This window comes from Rhodnius prolixus, unplaced genomic scaffold, assembly GCF_049639745.1.
Source record: "Rhodnius prolixus isolate KJV_2025 unplaced genomic scaffold, Rpr scaffold_3, whole genome shotgun sequence".
NCBI lineage: Eukaryota > Metazoa > Arthropoda > Insecta > Hemiptera > Reduviidae > Rhodnius > Rhodnius prolixus.
This window is the reverse complement of record NW_027411603.1, coordinates 22,619,818-22,642,786: the sequence shown is the minus strand read 5'-3', so window position 1 is coordinate 22,642,786 and position 22,969 is coordinate 22,619,818. Positions and strand designations below refer to the sequence as shown.

General features: G+C 30.6%; 2 protein-coding genes across 7 annotated transcripts; one reads left to right on the top strand and one right to left on the bottom strand.

The window, feature by feature from the left end:
- Positions 1 to 508: 508 nt before the first annotated feature.
- Positions 509 to 6,110, bottom strand: Yod1 (Yod1 deubiquitinase). Of its 2 annotated transcripts, XM_074126554.1 has the most exons (6): positions 5,962 to 6,110; positions 5,124 to 5,309; positions 4,289 to 4,517; positions 4,035 to 4,122; positions 3,536 to 3,648; positions 509 to 2,207 (listed from the first exon to the last, which is right to left on the bottom strand). In XM_074126554.1, exons 1-6 carry the CDS (start codon positions 6,002 to 6,004, stop codon positions 2,099 to 2,101), a joined length of 768 nt encoding a protein of 255 aa, XP_073982655.1. In that variant the 5' UTR covers positions 6,005 to 6,110; the 3' UTR covers positions 509 to 2,098. The 2 variants fall into 2 exon arrangements, with proteins under 2 accessions (XP_073982655.1, XP_073982654.1); XM_074126553.1 differs by lacking the exon at positions 5,962 to 6,110 and having other exon boundaries at positions 5,124 to 5,881.
- Positions 6,110 to 21,313, top strand: LOC141453384 (piwi-like protein Siwi). 5 transcript variants are annotated; one of them, XM_074126548.1, is made up of 4 exons: positions 6,110 to 6,249; positions 6,366 to 6,440; positions 14,589 to 14,641; positions 18,044 to 21,313. In XM_074126548.1, the coding sequence occupies exon 4, from the start codon at positions 18,044 to 18,046 to the stop codon at positions 20,690 to 20,692; it is 2,649 nt and encodes an 882-aa protein (XP_073982649.1). In that variant the 5' UTR covers positions 6,110 to 6,249; positions 6,366 to 6,440; positions 14,589 to 14,641; the 3' UTR covers positions 20,693 to 21,313. The 5 variants fall into 5 exon arrangements, with proteins under 5 accessions (XP_073982649.1, XP_073982648.1, XP_073982652.1 ...); XM_074126547.1 differs by lacking the exons at positions 6,110 to 6,249; positions 6,366 to 6,440 and adding an exon at positions 7,604 to 7,758; XM_074126550.1 differs by lacking the exons at positions 6,110 to 6,249; positions 6,366 to 6,440 and adding an exon at positions 12,747 to 12,770.
- Positions 21,314 to 22,969: the final 1,656 nt, after the last annotated feature.

The window sequence follows — 22,969 nt, the reverse complement described above, 5'->3', positions numbered from 1 at the left end:
GGAATTTTTATGATCGTATAATAAAGTTTGTGACATCCTGATTCGCTTGAAACTGTCTGTCACTAAATCGTTCAGCATTCCTATTAATGACAACTAAAAATATAGCTAAAATTCAGAGTTTGAATCGCAGGAATTGTATCTCTTAAATGATTTCTTTTTAGTTCAGATAGAGTTTTTTTATCGCCCTAGATAAGGACTACCTGGTTTATTCTGAATTTTAATCAAATTTATTTTATGTACAATTAGGACTAAAAGCTTCTCCTAAATTTTTTTATTTTTGTTTATTTTAGGAATCTGTATTAAAGACAAATAACTTAGTAAAATCTCAAAAATTTGAAGACAACTTTGAGAACTGCAGTAAAAGCAAGACATGTATGTTCAAGAGTTTTTTTTTTACTAAGAAATTATTTTTGTCTTTTTCCCACATTTTGCTATATCATTTAGTTTTTCTCTGTTGAGGAAGAAAGGGAAATAAAAGATTGGGCACAATTCTAAACTAAAAATCGCCTTATTTTATACTCCACTTCAAGTCACTTTTATTCCACTTTTTAAACACAAAAATCTGGTTCACACCTTCACCACTTTCTTTCCACAGCTAACGTAATCAAATTTTCTGAAAATTACAATTTGTACTAAGCAATAAATGACTTCATTATTAAACACACTCAATTATACTCCATTTAAAAAAAAAAACATTGTTACTAAAAAATCTATTAATCTAATACACGCCTCTTCCGATCCACCAATTCCTTTTCGAATTTTGTTACATATTAATTGCTTATTCATATTCAAAATGGTGATAAATCCGTAAATTACATTAAAATGGGACATTACAGAAAATACCAACCACCTCCTCGCCCCTAATCGATTTTTTTCAGTCAAGTGTTTATTTAATAAAAGTTGTGATTCACCCATGCGCAATAAGTAAACCAAGTTTAAAGATAAACTAAAACTGAAAAATCGATTAATTAAATGAGGCCGATTGGCTGGCTGATTTTGTCCAAAAATTATTGTCAGGCACGATGGTGTTAAAAATATGGTTAGGTCCACAGTGCAGGATACTAAATCTTTGATTTAATCCGTTATAGCCTGCATGTTTTGTTGTCTCCTCTTACCAGTTTTGGAGGAGGTAAAGATGTAATGCATCCATCATCAGACATAGAATAATAAGTTTGGTGTAGTGATTTTTACTTCACTTACGTTACTGTCTCACAGTTCAATGAAAAATGAGATAGATAGGCACACATGCTATAGACCAATTAATAAAAACCACTTTATCAGACTCAGAAGTCCTGAAAACGGATTTTTCTAGTAAAAACTCGGAAATCATAAATTTGACATGACCGCATTACTTTCTCTTTTCTAATATGTAAGAGAAGTTAAAATTTAAAAATAAAATGGAATCGAAACTGACTGCAATGAAAAGTGTATTGAAGATAGGCCGTTTAGGGATCTAAGGAAAATGTTTGAAAATTCAGTTGAGATAAATAGCAACTACGTCGAGTCCAAAAACAGAAACGACAATTGAAGGAAAACGAAATGTGTTAAGTGAATAGATAAATTTAATTTAAATATTTTCCTGAGAAATTTTAAATAATTTGTAAATAAGATAATATCATTTTTATTGCCCTTTATATTTTAATTAATTGAGTATTGTTTTATTTTCTTATTTCTTTCACTAACCGAAGCCACAACCTAAAGTATAAATTAAGTTATAGAAGCTCTAGAAAGTTTCACACTTTAAATTCATTTTAAAAATTCAAATACATTATTTCTTCAATAATTTTACTTAAATTATAAAAATGCAAATGTAAATAAAGCGTAACTAATAAATATATTTTTATATGAATTTTGCGAATGAGATCAGATGCTTTGGATACAATATAAATAGTAATTGACCTTGGCGATTTGACCTTTAATAATGAGGCATCACCGTGATCTGACAAAGGCAAACATAGCGTGTATTGTGATTTGTGGCCACTTCAAGCGGTCACAGCATTTTGTGTGTGTAATTTTTCTATTTATTTTTTATTTTATTTTTTGTAAACGTGTTAAAATTAATGTCAAAATTTAAGAAAAACAAAAATTGTTCATCCTGTTAACTAGCTATTTCCCCAAAATTGGTGTGGCCAGTACTCACTGCATGTTCTTGAGCTTCTGACTGTCCTGTTAACTCCTTTCTACAGACGAGACACCTCAGCGAAAATCTAATAATCACAGTTTTATGCATTAGGAAACACAGAAACATTAATTATATCATCTGAAAAGTTGAAATACAAACAAACATTAAAAATTTCTCTGTAACAAGAAAAAATAAACGAAAACTTAATTTGTTAACGGAATGACGGACAGTCAGAAGTTGAAAATTTTGTTAAAAGTTGGCGATAATTTGCCCATTATAAGCTAGCAATTATTAAATTAGGTTTGGTATTTTATTTATACCCTTAATTTAATAAGTTATTGTGTAATTTGTACTGTTCCTGCAATTATCAAGCAGTACAAGCTCGTATTACTTAAAAAATTACTGGTGATGAAGATCAACTTAAGAAAGTACATATTTAAATACTATCTAGTCTTCATTTTAAAATTGTATTAAAAGTTGTAAAAGAGAAGTAGAAGACATGGAATATTGTACAAGACAAGCGAGATTTTGATGAATATTATACGAAATCTCTTAAATTCCTGGTTGGTTCCCGCTTAAGTAAAAGGGTCCTCCTTTTGAACAGTTTGAGATAGGGGGACATATTATATATTTCATATTATGATGGCTACTTAAATTGTTAGAATACTTTCATGACTTTTGATCTGAACAGTTTAGAAGAGATGTGCTGCTCAATCTATAAGGATGTTCATTTAATCGGCTCATTTAAAGGATAGTTTCAGAGCGATAATGGGTATTATCCAAATTGTATACGTTTTTTTTTTTCTTAGAAAAGTTTTCATCTTTCGGCTTAATTCATCTTATCTGATATGGTCTCAACGCTCTATTGAGCATGTCTGAATTATCAATATTTTAAGTAAGTGAAAAAGATGCAACGGTTTATTTGTGAAATAATCACTTATTGCAGTTACTACATACCCCTTACTCTAACCAAACACACCAATTCCCCAGAGTTCCCAAAAAAATGTTTTAAATAAAAATTATAGAGACATAGGCGCAATTAGAATCTAAACTTTACACTAGACTAGTTTTTACTTTGAATAGTTTTCTCCAATTTTAATAAAATTTAAAAAATGAAATAAATCTGGAGAACTATTCTATTTTACTCATCATTGGAATTTTGGCAATGTTTTTAATGTAACTTGATATATATGATAGATAACGCAACAGTAAATTGTATTGAAAGAGCTTGATGTATATTTTAGAGGAGAGCTTAAAGCAATAGTTCTCAGAAAACCACAAAAATTCCACTTTAGCGTCAAAAGTAAAGTGACAGGCTCTGGAGAAAATCTAAGGGCTGAGAGTTTGTCATAAAAAATCTTTGAAATTCAAACAAGTATTACCAAGTTACTAAGCGATTTAAATTTGAATTACCTGTTAACATCTGTGAACTGTTTGCTAGATTTTGCTTCCTTGGCTAATTCTTCTGCTTCAAATAACACTTTCTCGTTTGATTTAAGAAATAACGTCTGAATTTGTCCATCAGCCTGTACAAAAACACTTAATTTATTGGTTAATTAGAAACCTTGTAGACAAGATTAAGATTCTACTGGCTAAACCAAAGAACATGGTTATAAGTACCCAACACTAGAGTTTATAGGTTTATTAAATGCAGCAATACTCTGAAGTAAAAACTCTAGGATGAATGACAGCACTTTCTCTTAGTTCACATAATTAAGTTCTCTTTAAACTTAAGATATTTTTTTTTAAGTAACTGATAAAAAATAATGCTGGTGATGATATGGTGAAAAAGGGTCTCATGATTTATTATAACAAGTATTTACAGTAGAGTTAGTCTTTAGTAAAGTTAGTCTCAGTAAAGGTAGACTTTATTACATAAGGGCACATTAGAGTTAGTGAAAAGCTAACGAACCTGCAACGATTCTCTATAGAGAGGGTCATAGTGGATCCCATCATAGATAAGGAACATTCTGTAGTCATAATTCTGATCTTCTCCAAACCTAAAACAAAAATTACGAACTACTTTCTCTTGCTAAAAATACGAAAAATTATAACATGTTCTTATTTTGATAACTGATAATGACGATAATTCATTCTAATAAAAGCGATTCTAATGAAAAATTAAATTCGTTTTCTATAAAATAAAAGAAATAATTTTCCTATCACCTATTTATGACAGAATTAGCAGTGTCTACCACAGCAATTTCTATTCCATAATACTTAGATAACACAGCCAACTCTACAGCTCCACCCCAAGAATCCGGTTTCTTAATCCATTCTCTGTATTCAGCAATAGGACGACCAAGTATCGCTTCGCAATATGCATCTTCCTGGTTGACTAACTCATCAGCTATTATCTGTCGCATATTTGTCCCACAAGTTGCATCCACTTTACCTGTAGCAATATTAATTGATTACTTTTCATCTTACTACTCAACTTAAATCTAGGAAATTTCTCTGATATTCCACAGTTTTTTAATAAGCCAATCGCAGGACCAAAATTTATTTATAAACTAAAATAAAAACGTTTTTATTGGAATAAATTAACATAATTTTTTCTCGAAGAACATTAAATAACTTATCAGTTACCTGCATGATAAATTTTAACAGTAAAATAGTAAAACTATATCAGATAAATATTACATGAAAGGCAAGAGTTTCAGAGTCAACGAATTAATCTTATTTAAAATTTACTAAAATAGCTCGTATAATGATTTTTCTAGAATCTGTTCCACTCCATAATTTCGTATTGAAAAAAAAAATCAATTAGCTATTAACTTAACAAATACGCATTAAAAGTGAACAAATAATATAATAATGATATGATGAACACAATTCATCATAAATTTATTTCTAAACGATTTGTCAAACAAAAAGTCTCAATGTCAGTTTGAGAATGACACTGCTAAAATAGATTGATCTTGCTTATATTCACAGAGGTTAAGAATTGAAAAGAACTGCTACTACGTTATAATTCACATATATGTATGTATGTACTTACCACCTAAAACAAAACCAATGCTGGTAAAAAGACAAGAATTATCGGCTGGCACAATCTGCCTCATAAGTATCCCACTATCAATACTCTGTTGATCCGTATGATGCTTCGCTAACTTTTGTTCGTAGTTTGGAGCAGGGAAAGTATTTTTTGTCTCTTGTATTATAATGGTATCTCCAGTTTTAATGCCTGCTTCAGAAATGGTTGTATTTTGATTATTATCAGATAACTGCTTGGGAGGATAACCTGTCATTATAACTATGTTGCTCACGGGGATTGAAACCCTTGGAGATACATTTTGCTTGAGTTGGATGAGAGTGCTTGCAGGTGTCAAATTGTCTATCACAAACTGCCCAGTTTTAGTTTTCACTTTCAATATAAAGGTTGACATATTACCAAATAACTATATAAAGCTCAGAATCACTTGTAATTTAAAACAATTATTTAAATTTCTTTAGAAATTTATCAGAAAGTAAACTAAGGCAAGAAACTAAATGTGTGATACACTTAATATGTGATTGAGGTAATGTTAATGAAACTATAGTTTTAGTTATTTAAAATTTGTTATTATTTCAGATTATCCAACATACACAAACGAATTTCTCTTGGTGCCGTAATTGAAAGTTTTTTTATGTTTGTTTATTTCTATTCATTAATAACACCAAGCTGACTAAAAAAAAAATCTGGAATAATTTATTTAGTCAGTAGTATCAAGATGACGCAAACAAAACTAGAGATTTTGGAGCCCTCACCAAAGAACGAATCTTACTTCCATCGATCAGAAAATCTAAGTAAATTTATGTGGAAAAAAATTACAATAGAACTAAAATTAATTTCATACATTTCAGATATTCGTCCATCATTGGAAAATTTGATTGCATCATATTTTCTTCATAAAGATGTAAATTGGGAGCAATTAAAAGGAGAAAGAAACCATGATTTTTATTATTTAATTACTTAAATTAACATCTGTAGTTACATTTCAATATTCTGAAAAATAATTTAATATATAATTGAATTAAATAAAAATTAGAAATCCCTTAATGTTACAAAGCTACATTCCAAAAACGAAAAGGAGATAGCCAAATGTGATATGTGAAGAGATTGACCCAGAAATTAGGTCAAAGAGGTATTTTTTTTAAAGTAGCCGTTACATAACTTTCTAAAATCGTCATTGTCAATTATGAATCGATAAGCTTTCGACAATTTTAAGTCTCAATAAACTTTTCATTGTCTTGCTTTAAGGTTTAGAAGTTTGTTCTCAAGGAGGAAGAACCGCACTTTGAAAAGCCTTAAGATTACAAAATAATCATAATCCAGGTAAAGATAGTCTTCATAAAAAATATTTTTAAAATTGCATATTATAACGGAGTATAAAAAAATGTACACATTCCTACATTCTTTTTACCGTGACGAGTTCGGTCAAGTTCTGCACCAAATACATGAAGAATTTGGCTTGCATTTGAATTATAACCTACCCATAATGTCTCATCAATGACTTGTCTTTCTTTCTAAAGGTCATGTCGCTGTTATTTTATATTCACGGATAGTATGAGGGTCAAGGAGATTTACTCCAGCAAGCGCAGCTTATTAGTCTTGAAAAATGTCTAATATTTCGTGCGGTACTCTAAAAGAACTTACAATTGAATGACTGAAGGGTAAAATTCATATAGAAGCACTCTGAGAGTCTAAAAATTAATACAAATATTACGTTTGTAAGCAAAGACGCTCATATGTTGGATGCACTTTTCTTTGAATTTCAGTTAGAAAAATGATTTTATTTTACACTTATTTTCCTCAATATTTTTGAACTAATCTGTTTAAAATGAAATTATGTTAGTAATGTTAGTTGTTCAGAAAAAAACTATAGTAGTGAATGCTAAAAGAGGATTACCAAAAGCCAAGCTCCGCTACGCCATTTATAATCAACTTCTACTTCTGTAGGCTCAGATTTACTAATGGAAGCTTTCGGATGGTATGTAGAGGTCATAAACGACCTGAGTCCTAGCAAGTTCTTTTCACTCTCCTTACTGATTTTTTACAAATGTTTTTAAAAAAGAAAGAAAACCTAGTTTGTTATCCAAGTTTTTGAATTTTAAGGGGCTGAATAAATAATGATATACTCGTAGCTCTACATTGAACTTCACAAACTTTTTTTTACAATACCCTGAAGAAGGTAGTAAACATTACCGAAACGTTGGTATAAAGCAAAAAAGTTGTTTCATTCAAGACCGCACCTCGATATTCACCAAAAAATGTAATTAAGATTATAAAATTAACTCTCTATTGTAATAAAAACATAAAGTGTAACAAAACACCGAAAAATAGAAATCATATAAAATAGTATTAAATGGTATTTTCACTTAAATGAATCATATTAAAAGACTAATTAATGCAAGATTATATGTACATAAAATGTACTCTTACCTAATGCATTTAATTTAAATCCTACTGCTCTTATAATTTCAACATTATTCCGATAGAGATCAGTACAAACTGGTAAGTTTGAGCGCTTTGCAATAGAAGTTTTGTCTACTTTGGATGAGGTGCAAGCGTTACAGTACGTCGTTGAATTAGGTTATGTCTCATCTGGTTTTAAACAATTGAATTTCTCTGTTTATAGTTCCGAAATTGGAAGGTATGTTTCTCTTTATATCTTATAACATTGTATTTAATTATTTCAGGATCTATTTAATGATTATGTTTTGTTTCCTTTTCGTTTTAAGATGATATCTCATATGCTCGGGTATGATTCTTTTTTGTACGTTGCAAATTTTCTGGCTGATATATCAGCTTTAACCAATTCAAACTACACTGATTTTAATTTATTGCATGTTCGTGGTTTACATGTGCTAGTGTTAATATTGAAAACTAGGGCCAAATTCACTTATTTAAGCAACATACTTCAATATCTGTGGTTTTTTTTGAATATTTTAAATTTCAGAAATTAAATGTTATTGAATAATTTTAATAATTACATGTCTATTCGTCGTAAAAGTCGCAAATATTGTGAAGTACATTGTAGCTTATATTATTTATGTTGTATTTACTTCATATGGTTAAGAATTACTGAATTTAGCGCTGATATTTACTAGAAAATGCCATTTTCGTTTACCTAAAAGTCAAAGTACAAATAAAATAGAAGTCAAACTCATTGTTTATACTTAATATGTCATGTATGTATACTTAACTCAGGTAACTTTAAAAATATTACTCTTAACTTTGACAAATTCCTTCAAATTTGCTTATTAATGAAGAAAAATGAGTTTACATAAGGTAATTGAAAGTTGACATAAGAGTTAGTAACTAGTTGACATGAGAGATAGTAACTAGTTGACATGAGAGATAGTAGAAAATATTTCAAAGGCGAATACTCCTTTTTAACTAGGGTTACTTTTGAATCACTAAATTCCTTTTACACAATATTTAATTGATGTTATACTTAGTGATATTGCAAAGGAAGGTAGAATGTACAGTTTCTTTAGTTTGTTTATACCAAATAAAAAAATTAAAACCCTCTTCCAAAATTATAGAAGGAATAACTTATTATATGTTATGGTATGTTTATAGTGATGTTAACGCGTAGATTCATCATGTGCTTAGGTTTTTTTTTTTACTCTGGTTATGCTTTGTTAGGTTATGGGACTGTTTTGGAACAACTCTTATAAAGTGACATTCATTATTACATTAAGTTAATGATAAAAATGTAAGTTCTTAAAAATAAAATAACTAAACTATTATTAGAAATATTAAATATAGTAAATTAAAAAATTGAACTGATTTGTATTAGGGCATTCTCAGAATTTCAAAAATTACCTGCCTGGCTACTGCTAGTGATGTGTTGGTTGTGTATTAAATTGAAAGTTCTATTCTTTTTTTTTTTTTTTTGTTTAAAATATGTTTTTAATATTTTCGGTATTAAAAGTAATTGTGTGATTGCGCTTCCTTAATGTTTTCTTTCTACTTGGATGACAAGCTTCTTTAAGTTAGTTTGAGCAAAATTAATCTGATAGTAATTTAAAAATTTCAGAAGTATTTTTGCGAAATATACAGAATTTGATATAAAATTCTCGCAAAACATTATTATTGAACTTACTATTACGATACTTAAGTTTCGTGTAGAGAATTTGTCTCGAAGTTTTTGGAAAGAAAATATATGTATTTGGGAAAATAAGAGACATTTTGTTACATGATTTTGGTCTAATGCACTTAAATAGTTGCTTGTTTTATGGCATTCGTATCCTGGCATTGTATTTCATGCATCTGTGGAGGTTGTATCTTTTAGTTTTAATAGATATATTTTACTTTCATTTCTTCTCTATGCAGTCTTGTTAGTTGGTTGATAGTGACAGCGCGACTTCAGCTATGTATTTGTGATTATTAAGCTTTCCTGAAGAGTACTGATATTTGATATTTGTGCTGAAGTGTTCAAATATCCGTAATTAGTCAGGATGACAAAAAAAACTTATAAATCTCTGATTGATGCAATTTTTGATGGTTTGCATAAGTGGTTTCCTAACTTTTTGAGTATTCGTTCCCCTTCATGGGCATAATACAATTTTCTCGACTCCCTTCATTTTTTTTTTACAATTCAATTTTATAATTAATATTCTTATATTAGAATTATTATATTGTATTATTATTATTATTATTATTATTATTATATAATTATATTGTCTCCAAGATTATTTTATAATCAAATGTGGCATCTACGAAATACCTACTTTTTTGTGGCTTGTTCTTAAAAAATATATTTTTAATAAAAGTTGGGTACGTCCTATTGCGATTTGCTCAATTCTCCTTGAGAGACGCAACCCACAGTTTGAAAAACGTTATGCCGAATTTAGGTTTCTCGTCCGTGAATTCAATTATGTATATATTTTGCTTCCCTTTGCTGAAGGCTAGAGGAAATACTATGATTGAATTAGATTTTCGACAGTAGGTTTTAATTTGAAATAGATATTTTGAATAAATTATTTTATATTGATAAAAAAAAACAAACATATTTTTGCACATGATCCGTCTTTGGTTAAATTAGTTTTTGGCCATCCTTTTAGTTTTCAATTTTTTCAGCTTTTCGCTATTTAATTAAAAAGGATCTCTAATGATTCTTATTTTCGAACGATATATGTACAATACTTGGAATTCTATTTGTATGAATTATAGAAAAAAACGTATCTATGATAATTTTATGATTTAATTTTTTTTAAAATTATTTAAGTCCGCCATTATTGATTACTTTAAGCGTACCACCAACCAGCAACTCGCTTACCACAGGTTGAGAAACGCTGACTTAGCATAATAGGTTGGCATTTGTGATAACCGGTAAGTCAAAGACAAGAAAAAAAGGTCCTTGAAATCTGTTGAATATAGAAAACGGTTAATAATCTCAAGGTCAAAAACAGTAGACTGTTGTAAAGCCTGTTACAGGTTTAAGCAGTTTGTTTATTTATAAATAAAGTCTGGTACAAACACATAAAAAATATTGTGAAATATGAATTGGGAAATATTGTGTAGAAAAGTTCTCTAGTTTTTTTTGAGATGTTTTAAACATCTAATTTTTGTATGTTAAAAATGAATAAAAATTCAAATGGATGTAAAGGAAATTAATTCATTTTTTTTCTTTTTTATTCCAGATAAATTTTATCTTTCAGGAAAATATCCATTTTTAGGTTCTCCTGAAACTTAAAAAAGTGATTTTTATAGTCGATAAAATCGCAGATATATGAAACTTTTCGATTTGGTTCTTCCAACACTGTAACCCAGCATGCAAAAGTCTTTAAAAACAAATTTACTAAATAGATACTTTATTTTTGTGTTTTTTTTTAGTTTTTCCCTAAAATGACTTTATCAATTTTCTTTAAAATTTGTCCATATGTTTTGCTTATGATGCTTGACAACATTTATTTTGAAACATTTTACTAGTGCTCATATTCAAAAGTTCATTCGTGGAAATGGGTTGTGGTTGTTTAGGCTTTTATCTACAGAATTATCTCACATTATACGATACTGTGTTTTATATATTTTTAAAAGAGGGTAAAGGTCTGCTTTTGAAATTCTGAGTTAGAAGATACCACTTTCGGAAGAGTACTTCCACCATTACAAAAAAAAATTTTGTTTATTATTTTTTTCTAAATTAGCGACAGTGATATTGTTTTAAACTTAGTAAACTTGTATCACTCATGCCGATTTACAACTTTTATTGGAAATATCTTTCTAGAAAGATTCTATAAAGGGGTGGGTTTAATTTGGCTTCTCACTAAAGGTACCATTCTGTATAATGTACAGCCTTGTATCTTATATAATTTTAAAAATCTGATACATGCTTTGATAAAAATGTATATTTTAATATTATAAATGTATAATGTATTGCAGCACACATAAAAATAATGTCGAAGATATTAGCCAGCACTGCGAACTTAATTACATTTTAAAAACTCTTAAACTTTTTAGAAATTCACCAACGTGTGCGCATTATAATAATGGATTATTATTTTTCTGAGACTTTTCTAAAATTCCTTTTAGATTTCTCTTAAATTAGTATATACAAGACGAATGTGAAAAACTCTCATTTTTAGTGTATGTATAATATCAGTAGGTGTAAATGAAACCATATAAGGGCATATGTTATATTAGAACATTAAAGAATAGTTTCAAACAAGTAAATAAAATATTAATAGTATAAATAACATACATAAAATAATGTATAAATGTTACGTGTGTGTATAACACACGTAATGGCGGGATGCTAGCAGCCAATCAGAGACGTGGATTTTGAATTGTGTGGGCACTCCCTGCTTTCTGCTGGCCCTTTCGCGCCCATAATTCCTCAATTTTGAATTTTTGAACAATTCGCCATGTACTGAGGCCGCGATAAATGAACCGCGAAGTAGCGAGGGATGACTGTATTTAATTTGTTTGTCCAACTTATTTATATTCTTTAAATTTGTTTGTCCAACTTCAAAGAATCTAATTACATTACACGACTAGCAGTCTTAACTTTCTCATTCTACTCAAGAGATCTAACATTGCAAATCCACCTGAAACTCTTAAATCTTATTGGGTTTACCCCTCTTATTAAGTGGATCTTGTTCGCTTTGTGAATTAAAACTACTTGAACATCCATTTTGCGTAATAATTCTTTAAATGCACGATGTTTGCTTCTTTTTTATTAAAACAGAATTAATAAAAGTAAAAATCGTGCTATTTTTAGTTGGCAATCAAAGTTTAAAGAAAATCTTAAAGGCTCTTAATTAAGGAGTTATTAAAAAGGTGAATAGTTGAGAAAACTATTGATGATGGGTTGCCTCTCCACACACAAACACTAAGATGGTGTATACCCCTCCTAAATTCACTAAATTTCAAAAAATGTTTACCCGATTGTAATGTTAGATGAAAAAGGGTTATTGGTTGAATTGTTAAAAATAAATGAGCATTCACAGAGGTTGTGAATTTAATACCTAAATTAATTTTTTATTTTAATATAATAAATGCTTGCTCAACAATAACTTTGACCCGTATCGTACTGTTTTTCTGTGACTATCAACAGTGCTGTGGTTTATTTTATCGCTTATCTTAGTAGGAAGAACAATAATATATCAATTTCTCAGGAAATTGTAAAAAGGAAGTATATATGTTGATTATTGATATGTAAGTTAATTATTCATTCTTAATTTTAGTTGGCCATTCAAAATTGTTTTAATATTTGTGGTCATGTTATGCTTTAGTTGAGTAGTGTTCTTAGATCAGGTTTTTATCCTATTATTTTATTTTATTTTTTTTTGTTCTTTTTTAAGGTGCTCAACGTCTAAGGTCCTTCGCACTTGACAATGTTCATTCTAACCTAAAACAAATCATTCTAATGAAAAACACTCTTACATATAAATACAGTCACACACATTAAATCTAGCAAAATATACATTTTCTCGTTCACTCACTCTAAATTTACTTATACTAATGGCAATTTGTAATGGATTACTTGATATTCCTCGCATCACATTAATCTAACCTAAGATAAAAACTTATTTACATACTTACTTTATTATGTACATAACTGTCCTATTATTGATGAAGGATTTAAAGTAAGGATGATTGAGATAGGTAGTTTTTCGAGCACCAATTCATTTACAAAATAATTATTTTTAAAATGTAAAATGACTTAAAAAGTCTTTTACAGCAATCTTACGCGTGTGGGATTTTTCTTTGTCCTAATGAACTTCCTAAATAAATACTTCTGTAAGTACAGTATTAGGTTTCCTGGTTTACCATTTAAAAAAAACGTATTTGTCAGTTAATCACTCCTTGATGTAAGAATTGCTTAGTATTTCGCTGATACGGTATTTGTTTCTAGCCTAGGCAGAGGTGTTTTGAAAACTTTAGAGTTTTAACATTATGAAAAGGTGGAATTGAATAATTAATACTATTTCTAATACCTACGAGAAAAAATAGTATTTTTTTTTCCATGCTTTTCTTAGGTGAAGATTTTAGCAGGGCAGCCTTTGAAGTCCTACGCTACCGCGACCCCATACATTTATTGTGGCTCTTCTTAGGTGTTAACTACCGATCTGAAGATGGATGCGGGTAGAAGTAATAAGTTAGTCTATGTACTAACACATATATATAAGTCTATATTTAACACATTAAGTTTAATTCCCTAGGCCCACACTGGGAAGAAATCTCATTTCAGTAACTCGTACTCCTATTCTTGTAAGCAAAAAATTGAAATTGTGAGCAAGCCTTGAGTAGAAAATATGTTAATATACACAAACATTTCTAATAATTCACTTTAATAGGTTTGTTTCAAATCCATAAATAAATACTTAAGGGTTTGTTTTCTTTTACTGTAGGAAATATTTATTAGATTTGTTATGTGTTTCACTTATTTAGGGCTTCAAACAACATCTTGTGTGAAAGTTCATCTACATCAGCACTTTTTTTATATTCTCTTTAGCTTATTCGTCAGTTTTATGTATGGAATCATTTGACTAATAATGGGCTTCATTCTTATCATTTATCTTTCTGTTGCTGCTAAAAGAAGCATGCTGCAATTGTAGATTTAATTGCACTGAAGTATATAATCTGCGAAATCCTTTTGAACTTTTTAAATTTGTTTTTGTTTTGTTTATGCTTAATTGCTTATATGATATTGTGTGCCCGTTGTGAAGCCACACAAACCTTGGTTCTAAAAGCCAGAAAAGTTCATGTTATAAATGTTAAAGCGTCCCAGTGATTCTTTCAAAAGTGTCGATCCTCAACCAAAAAATGCAATTCAAATATTTTTATAATTATAATTATATCCATGATTTTTTTTCCATTATTTATAAAAGTTGAAATCGTTTATCGCTTAAGACAAGTATGTATTATTTACCTTTTTCTTTAAAATTGCCCAAACATAATCGCATTTTGTTATATTTAGTTTTTGTTTTTTCGATTTATTTTTGGTTTTATATTATTTATTTTTTATTTTAGGAAGTTATCTTCCAAGAGATTTTAAAGAAGAGAATAACTAGATCTGCGCGAATGTAAGTAAATGTTTGGTTTATTCGAGTCAGCCTCATTAATATAATACTATCTTTGAAATGAGTGTTTCCCATTATTTGGGTGGTAGAGTATCTAGAAAAAGTATTGTTCAGATTTTGACCTTTTTTTTGTGAATTCAATGCCATCTTGATAGATGTACAGTATGAGACTTTCTCTATCTACACTGGAACCTCCGTCTCTCTAAAAGAAATTCGGAGAAAATTCCTTTGGAGATCCCGTTATTTGAACACGTTGGTAACACTCAGGCTTGCAACTAAAAATTTTCCATTTTGAATATACAATAGGTTTCGTGACCGTAAATTGTTAAACTTAGGATTCAAGATTGGCAAGGAAAATGGTCAAATAAAACAACTCGTCTATTGGGTTTTCTGTAACTCAACCAACCCGCATAGCCACGCCCTGAAGAGGATAATATATTTGTCGAAACGTTGGCAAAAAAGACGAGTTGTTTTATTTGACCGATTCCTTCTTCCAATCTTGAATCTTAAATTTTCCATTTTTTTTTAAGGTTCCACATTTCGTTGCCAAAGAACGGTATCTTATTCTTCTCACTCTATTCCTGAAAGAGATTAATTGAACACATCTTTTATGAGCTTGAATTACTGCTTCGAAGATACTGGATAAACTGGACCCATTCATTCCGAGTAGGTAGTCTTTGGACTATCTTTATTTCTTCATAAGGATTCAGACTATGTATCCATCCTTTTATCGTGAAAGACTTATTAGAAAGAGTGGGATTCTCTTGAAAGAAATATTATTGACGAAGGTGCAATTTATTGCAATCATTCAGTGTCAATAATTCTAGAAATCAAAGCAAATAGGTTGAATTAAACATTCCTCCTATATCTTTCCTAAGTTGTGATTTGAGATAACAATAGTTTGGGTCACCTTACACATGCTTATGTAAGCAACGTTTCAAGAGTTGGCAACCCCAAACCGCAATATAAATGATTTCGTCGGTCGCAGTAACCTTGTTTTTTTCTTATGCTGATTGTTTCGGATTTTCATCCTTCTCTAGAGATGGTTGAATTATCAGGTTTGGGTATACCGATTTGATTTCAAATTATACAGGGTGAACCAGTAAGTATTGGTCAATAAACCTACTGTGTATAGTACATCTAAAGTGGAGTTCAATGACGTATTGACCAACTTCATATTTTCCCCTGTTCTTGAGTGACGTCACTTTATTTTATTTTTTCTAAAATCATTACTTTATTCCAATAAAAATGTTATTACTCAGAAAGTTTTGGTCCGAATTCGATTCTGATGACACGGTTAGAAAAACAGATAAATTTTCTAAAAATTGATACCATTTTGAAACATAAGTTATTCTCCAAACAGCCTCATTGCTGGAAAAATAAAAGAAATCGAAATTTTTAAGAAAACTCATTAGGCCCTTATGTGATCATTATCCGATCTAGGTGCTGGCACTTTTTATAAAAGTTTCCTTGTCTAATGGGCTTTCAAACGGTATATCATTTTACAGGATTCCTTTTATCTTCGTATGAGAAATTACGTTTGTTTTGCAAGAAAACGTGTTCACGAGCACTCGAGTGTTAGTTAACAAGTTGTTTAATTCATTGAAAACTCTTTTAGATGGACCAGTAGTCAATTTTTAAAGTAGATTGTCTTAAAATGAGGAAGTCAAAGGTTACAAATTGCACTAAAAAAATTTAAAAAAATAAATAAATAAAAAAATTCTGATCTCTGAAATATTTGAGAAAATGTTAAACAAGTACTACTTTTATAAACAAAAATTGATATGAACCTACTCCAAATTACAATTTCACACACAACTACACTGTTGAAAAAGAAAAGAATGCAAATAAACCTTAATTTTTATTTTTTTTATTTTTTTAGTGCAATTTGTAACCTTTGACTTCCTTATTTTAAGACAATCTACTTTAAAAATTGACTACTGGTCCATCTAAAAGAGTTTTCAATGAATTAAACAACTTGATAACTAACACTGTTGCGTGCTCGTGAATACGTTTTCTTGTAAAAACAAACGTAATTTCTCATACGAAGATAAAAGGAATCCTGGAAAGTGATATACTGTTTAAAAGCCCATTAAACAAGGAAACTTTTTATAAAAAGTGCCAGCACCCAGATCGGATAATGATCACATAAGGGCCTAATGAGTTTTCTTAAAAATTTCGATTTCTTTTATTTTTCAGCATTCGGAGGAAGATTGAGGCTGTTTGGAGAATAACTTATGCTTCAAAATGGTATCAATTTTTAGAAAATTTATCTGTCTTTCTAACCGTGTCATCAGAATCGAATTCGGACTAAAACTTCCTGAGTAATAACATTTTTATTGGAAAAAAGTAATTATTTTAGAAAAAAATTTAAAGTGACGTCACTCAAGAACAGGGGAAAATATGAAGTTGGTCAATACGTCATTGAACTCCACTTTAGATGTACTATACACAGTAGGCCTATTGACAATACTTACTGCTTCACCCTGTATATTGACGGTAGTTATATACAGTGGATATAACGTGGCAGGAGCTTTATAAGTGGAAGTAAGATGTTTCTATTTAAACCTGTTAAGTTAATCTCCTTAAGATATAAAAATTTGAAAGCTGTCAGATAACTGTAAACTGACAGAAGGCTATGATAGATGAAATCGGGGCACCTCAGACTACGTTGTAATTTTCTGATTGTGATAATATTTACTTCTAATTTTTATAGATTTTATAATTCCTGGAAGGCTGATAGCTGAGGCATGGATGAATAGTCGGAAATGTATTCGGTCTTGGTAGATCGATTGGGGAAGATGCGAGTTTATATCGAAAGCAGCGATTGGTCATTTATTGGGCAGAACAGATAAAAATAAAATGAATTTCATCGTCCATAATCTCGATTACAAATCGACAAAAATTATGTAGTTATATTCCAATTTCGAGAAAATCTGGCTTATTTATAGGTAAATTTTGCTAACGACTTCGTCTGCGTGTCATTCATTCTAAACTTTTTATTGATATAAATTATAATCTCTTACGATAAGTGTGCTAAGCTCTAGTTATTACATGAAATAACCTACCTTTCTCTATTAGCACTTATCTTTGGCACTTATGTGCTTGAAATTATGAGAGGAACTGTCGTAAAGAAAGAATTTTTCGTTTGTTCTCAAAAGTAGAATATTTTGGCGAACATTTTACGGCGAACTAATATCGTATTAATATGGAATTTCGGACAATTTTTTTTTCTATCTCCATGATTGTTATTATCTGCTTAAGATTTGTAACTACCAAGAAGAAATTCTTTTTTCAGTATAATTTATTATCTTAATCTTACTACATCAATGAAAGAATTAATTTTGTAGAATTAATGTTACTCCATAAACAAACAAAAGTTGATGCAAAGTTAATTTATGATAGATGTCTGAAGAGTTGGTGGGCCGAGCGAGAGGACGTGCAAGAGGGCGTTCCCGAATGCAGCCAGCCAGTGGTCCTCAGCCAAGACGTCCTGGCGAATCGATTTCACAACGACAATTGGAACAACAACAACAGCAGCAACAACAACAACAACAACAACAACAACAACAGCAGCAGCCAATGCCTCAGCCGCAAGAACTGATATCCAGACCCCCGGAATTAATTGGCCGCGCAAGAGGTACTCGGCCAGTAGAACAGGTGAGACAACAGATGGGTGCATTGTCTTTAGCAGCACAAGGAGAAGGGGCTGCAAGTGTTCCGTCCAGAGGTGGCGTCAGAGCTAGAAAATACGACGAGCCACAAGTGCCTACTAGACCTCCTAGTTTGGAAAGCAAACGAGGAACAAGTGGTGCGCATATAGTATTAAAATCTAATTATTTTAAATTACAAACGCATACTGATTGGACATTATACCAGTACAGGGTAGATTTTTCCCCTGATGAGGATCGTACAGCTTACCGTAAGGGTCTTCTGCGTGTTCATAAAGATATTTTGGGCCCTTATATGTTTGATGGAACTGTACTGTTCACTGTGAAGCGCCTCGATCCGGATCCACTAGAGCTATATTCAGCTCGAATATCAGATGATGTAAAAATAAGAATTACTATTAAAAAAACTACAGATCTTGTGATGGGCGACCCCCATTATGTTCAGTTCTTTAATATTGTTTTGCGCAAATGCATTGCTGGTCTAAATCTCCAGCTGGTAGGAAGAGATTTCTTTGATGCCGCTAGTAAAATCGTTGTTGAAAAATACAATTTAGAACTTTGGCCAGGTTTCGTGACTTCTATAAGGCAACACGAAAATGATATACTACTGGGAATTGACCTAGCCAACAAAATAATGCGCAAAGATACAGCTTTACATTTATTGAATGATGTTTCACAGAGATCAGATAGTTGGAAAGACCTTTTTGTGCAAGCAATTGTAGGTACAACAGTAATAACTCCTTACAATAATAAGACTTATCGTGTTGACGATGTAGATTTTGACAGTTCACCGTTGTCAACTTTTGAGAAAGGCACAGAAAGAGTTACTTACATGGATTACTATCGCAATAGATACTCTATTAAAATCACTAATAAATCTCAACCTCTATTAATTTCTCGTCCTAAAAGGAGAGACATTTTGGGAGGTCGCACGAATAATGTAGTTCTAATACCTGAACTGTGCTGTTTAACTGGACTTAGTGATGATATGAGAAATAATTTTCATTTAATGAGAGATTTAGAACAACATACAAGATTACATCCTACTGCAAGGATTGATAAAATCATTAATTTTATGAAGAGACTTACAACAAATGAGCAAGCCAGAGAAGAATTGAGTCTTTGGAATCTGAAATTTGCCCCCGATTTGGTCGAATTTACAGGAAGATTATTAGTACCGGAAAAAATAATACATGGAGGAGGAGTAATCTCAGAAGGGACGCAGGATGCAGATTGGACTAGAAATCTTAGAGGCCATCCTATGTATCATTCCAAAGAGTTCCACAGTTGGAGTATAGTTTATCTCCGAAAATCACATCGCGATGTGGAATCATTTGTTAGAACTCTAACCAATGCCTCAGCGTCGTTACAATTCAGAATACCTCCGCCTAATTATGAGGATATTCCGGATGATCGTGCGGGTACTTATGTACAAGCGATAGAGAAAATAATTTCAAAAAGTAATCCCCAGTTAATCATGTGTATAGTGCCTAACAACAGATCCGATAGATACAGTGCAATTAAAAAAAAATGTTGCGTTGACAGAGCTGTACCTTCGCAAGTGGTTCTTGCTAAGAATCTAACCACAAAAAATGTTATGTCAATAGCCACTAAAATTGGCATTCAGGTTAACTGTAAAATTGGAGGTTCTCCTTGGAGTGTAGTTGTTCCTTTCAAGAAACCTGTCATGGTAATAGGATTCGATGTATGTCATGATAGCACTATTAAAGCTCGTTCCTTTGGCGCAATGGTCGCGTCACTTGATGGGTCTTATTCTAAATACTATTCAGCTGTTAGCGCCCATACGTCTGGCGAAGAATTATCCAACGATTTGAGCATAAATGTAGTAAAATCAGTGGTAATTTTTCGAAAGGATAATGGATTTTTGCCTCCAAAACTTATTTTATATCGTGATGGTGTAGGAGAAGGAACTGAACATTACGTGTTAAATCATGAAGTAGAAAAGATACGTGCAAGTTTACAGGAAATTTACCAGTCAGAACCACTACAAATGGCATTTATTATAGTCACTAAACGTATTAATACTAGACTTTTCTTAAAAGGAAATAATCCCCCACCAGGCACTGTTGCCGATGATGTTATTACAAATCCTATTAAATATGATTTCTTTCTTGTATCACAACAAGTAAGACAAGGTACAGTAACTCCAACATCTTATAATGTGATATATGATACTACTCATCTATCACCAGACATTATGCAAAAACTTTCGTATAAAATGTGCCATTTGTATTTCAATTGGTCAGGGACTGTAAGGGTGCCTGCACCAGTGCAATATGCACACAAATTAGCATTTCTTTGCGGGCAGTATTTGCATCGCGCTCCGAATGAGCGATTGAATGAAATGCTTTATTTCTTGTAATGTAATGAGGATTATTTTTATATAATTTTTCAATATGTCCCTACATATTATTTTTATTCATATATATATTTCGCCTTTTCCATGATTTTATTTACTTGTAAGAATTTGTTTAGTTAAAGAAGCTATAAGTTTATTTTACGTTATATGAAGAATAATTAAAAGACATTTTGTTTGTTTGTTTGTTTTATATATTTACACTACCTAGTAAAAATAAACAATGGTGGATTACTTAATGATAATTTTATAAAAAAAAACATGGAAGTAACTAGCAGGCCGGCTAGGCATTATCTATATCTTTTTCTTCCTCCATATAACTTTCTCTTACTGCTACTAAAATAGGGGTTCATTTTTTCTTTTTATTTTAATTTAGAAAACGTATTGCATTGTTTATTATGTTCAGAATTTAGTTTTCTTTGAATAAAACTAGAAGTTTATTGCTTAAGTTTACTTTTTTTTTGTGTATATACAATACATTTGTTTTTGTAAGTAGAAAGTTTAAATTGTAAAATTTAACTACAGTTAGTTTCATATATTTTATATTTACTATTACTTTGTCTATGAAACATTGGTATAACTTTTAATTTTTATTATTTCTGTATAAAGTTTTTTAAAAGGTTTAAATTTTTGTATCCTTTAGTACTATATTACTTATTATTCTAAGTTCTGTTTTCTCCTTTCTTATTATTTTTAATTATTCTTTATGGGCGCTAATAACCTTGCAGTTGATGCGCCGAAAAAAAAATTATTCTTTATGCGCTACTGTTTTAATTATAAACGTTTTCAAATTATAAAAATTGGTTGTCCGAAATATTCTCAGTGAACTACCGCTGAAGCATGTCTTCTAAAGTTCATTCAGGACAAATACAAGTTCCGTCACCCTTATCTTACCTTAAATCGCGTTTAGTTAAAGTAATATATAATAAACTATAAAGGTGGGTAAATAAAATTGTACACATGTAGGTTGTATGATACATTTGCCTGCAGCGACGGATAAAATCTATAGTATTAAAAACATTCAGAATTCCAAATTACTGAATTACTTTTTTTTTTCTTGGAATAATGGATTCCATCAAAAAGTATTTAACATTTGACATAGAAATATTTCTTAAATATTTTAATCTGACCTCACACATTCTAGAAAAACAACCACAATATGATACATCCAATCAAGTATTAGCTCTTCACATAACAGACAAACATCTTCAGTATTATCATGATGGTATGGCGGAGAACTACCTAGTTCAATCTTGAAACAGTCTTGAAAATCTTAGGTATTATATCAGTAATACAGTGGCAGCATTAGTATTATACAATATTGGTGTTATGATAGTATTTATTATCTCTACAAGACTAATAAATTTGCTCATAATGAACTTTGGTTCTTAGATTAAAATTTCTGTCATCGTATTTAGCATCAAGGAGGTACTTATGTTATATTAGATTAAAGAGCGGATCTTGCTCCCTTGGCCACCGACAAAGACTTACTGAGCTGTCGACTAGTAAAAAAAAAAAATCATTTTTACGAAGTCCGCATCCCTGTTTTAGCTTATCAACTCGCTTTGTCACCAAGTATTTGATAATTGTAGTAATTTTGTGAGTATTCACTTAACTTGTTTTAGATATTTATTATGTGAAAATGGGTATCTTTTCTGTTGACAAGGGTTCGAATCTCCTTCTTTCACAGTCTGGATAGGGGCTCGGGGAAAAAAAAATTGTTCCTCTACCACAGCAGGAACATCCTATTAATTTCTTAACGTATAGTGTCTTTTGAAATTATGGCCAAATGTAGTGGGCACTGTGCTCTGCCTGGTACAAGCCGAGTCCCGCGACTTATTACCTAGCGGGACTTCTTTGGAGTTGTGCTGTTAGCCTTGAGTTGCAGAGGTAAGTGAGATGTTTTTATAGGTCACATGCTGGCCCTTATCTAACTTAACTTACTACTTATCCAGCTCAAAGTTATTAAGGGCTACTAGTGAATATCCTAAGTTTCTTGGATAGTCAAGATTTGGATTTAAGAGATATGAAAATTTATTTGTATTTATTGTGTAATAAAGTACAGAAATATACATTTCATAGCTTTCAAACACCTTACACCTTACAAAATTAATAATAATAAAAAAAAGAGAATTCATTTAGAATGTACGAGACAAAAAACACAAACGAAATATAAAATTGAATGTAGAATAGTAAAGGAAAGTGCTTCCCAACATACCTCTGAAAATATTCAACTTGATTATACAGATGAATCTTAGTAAACTGTCGAAAAAAAGTGTAACA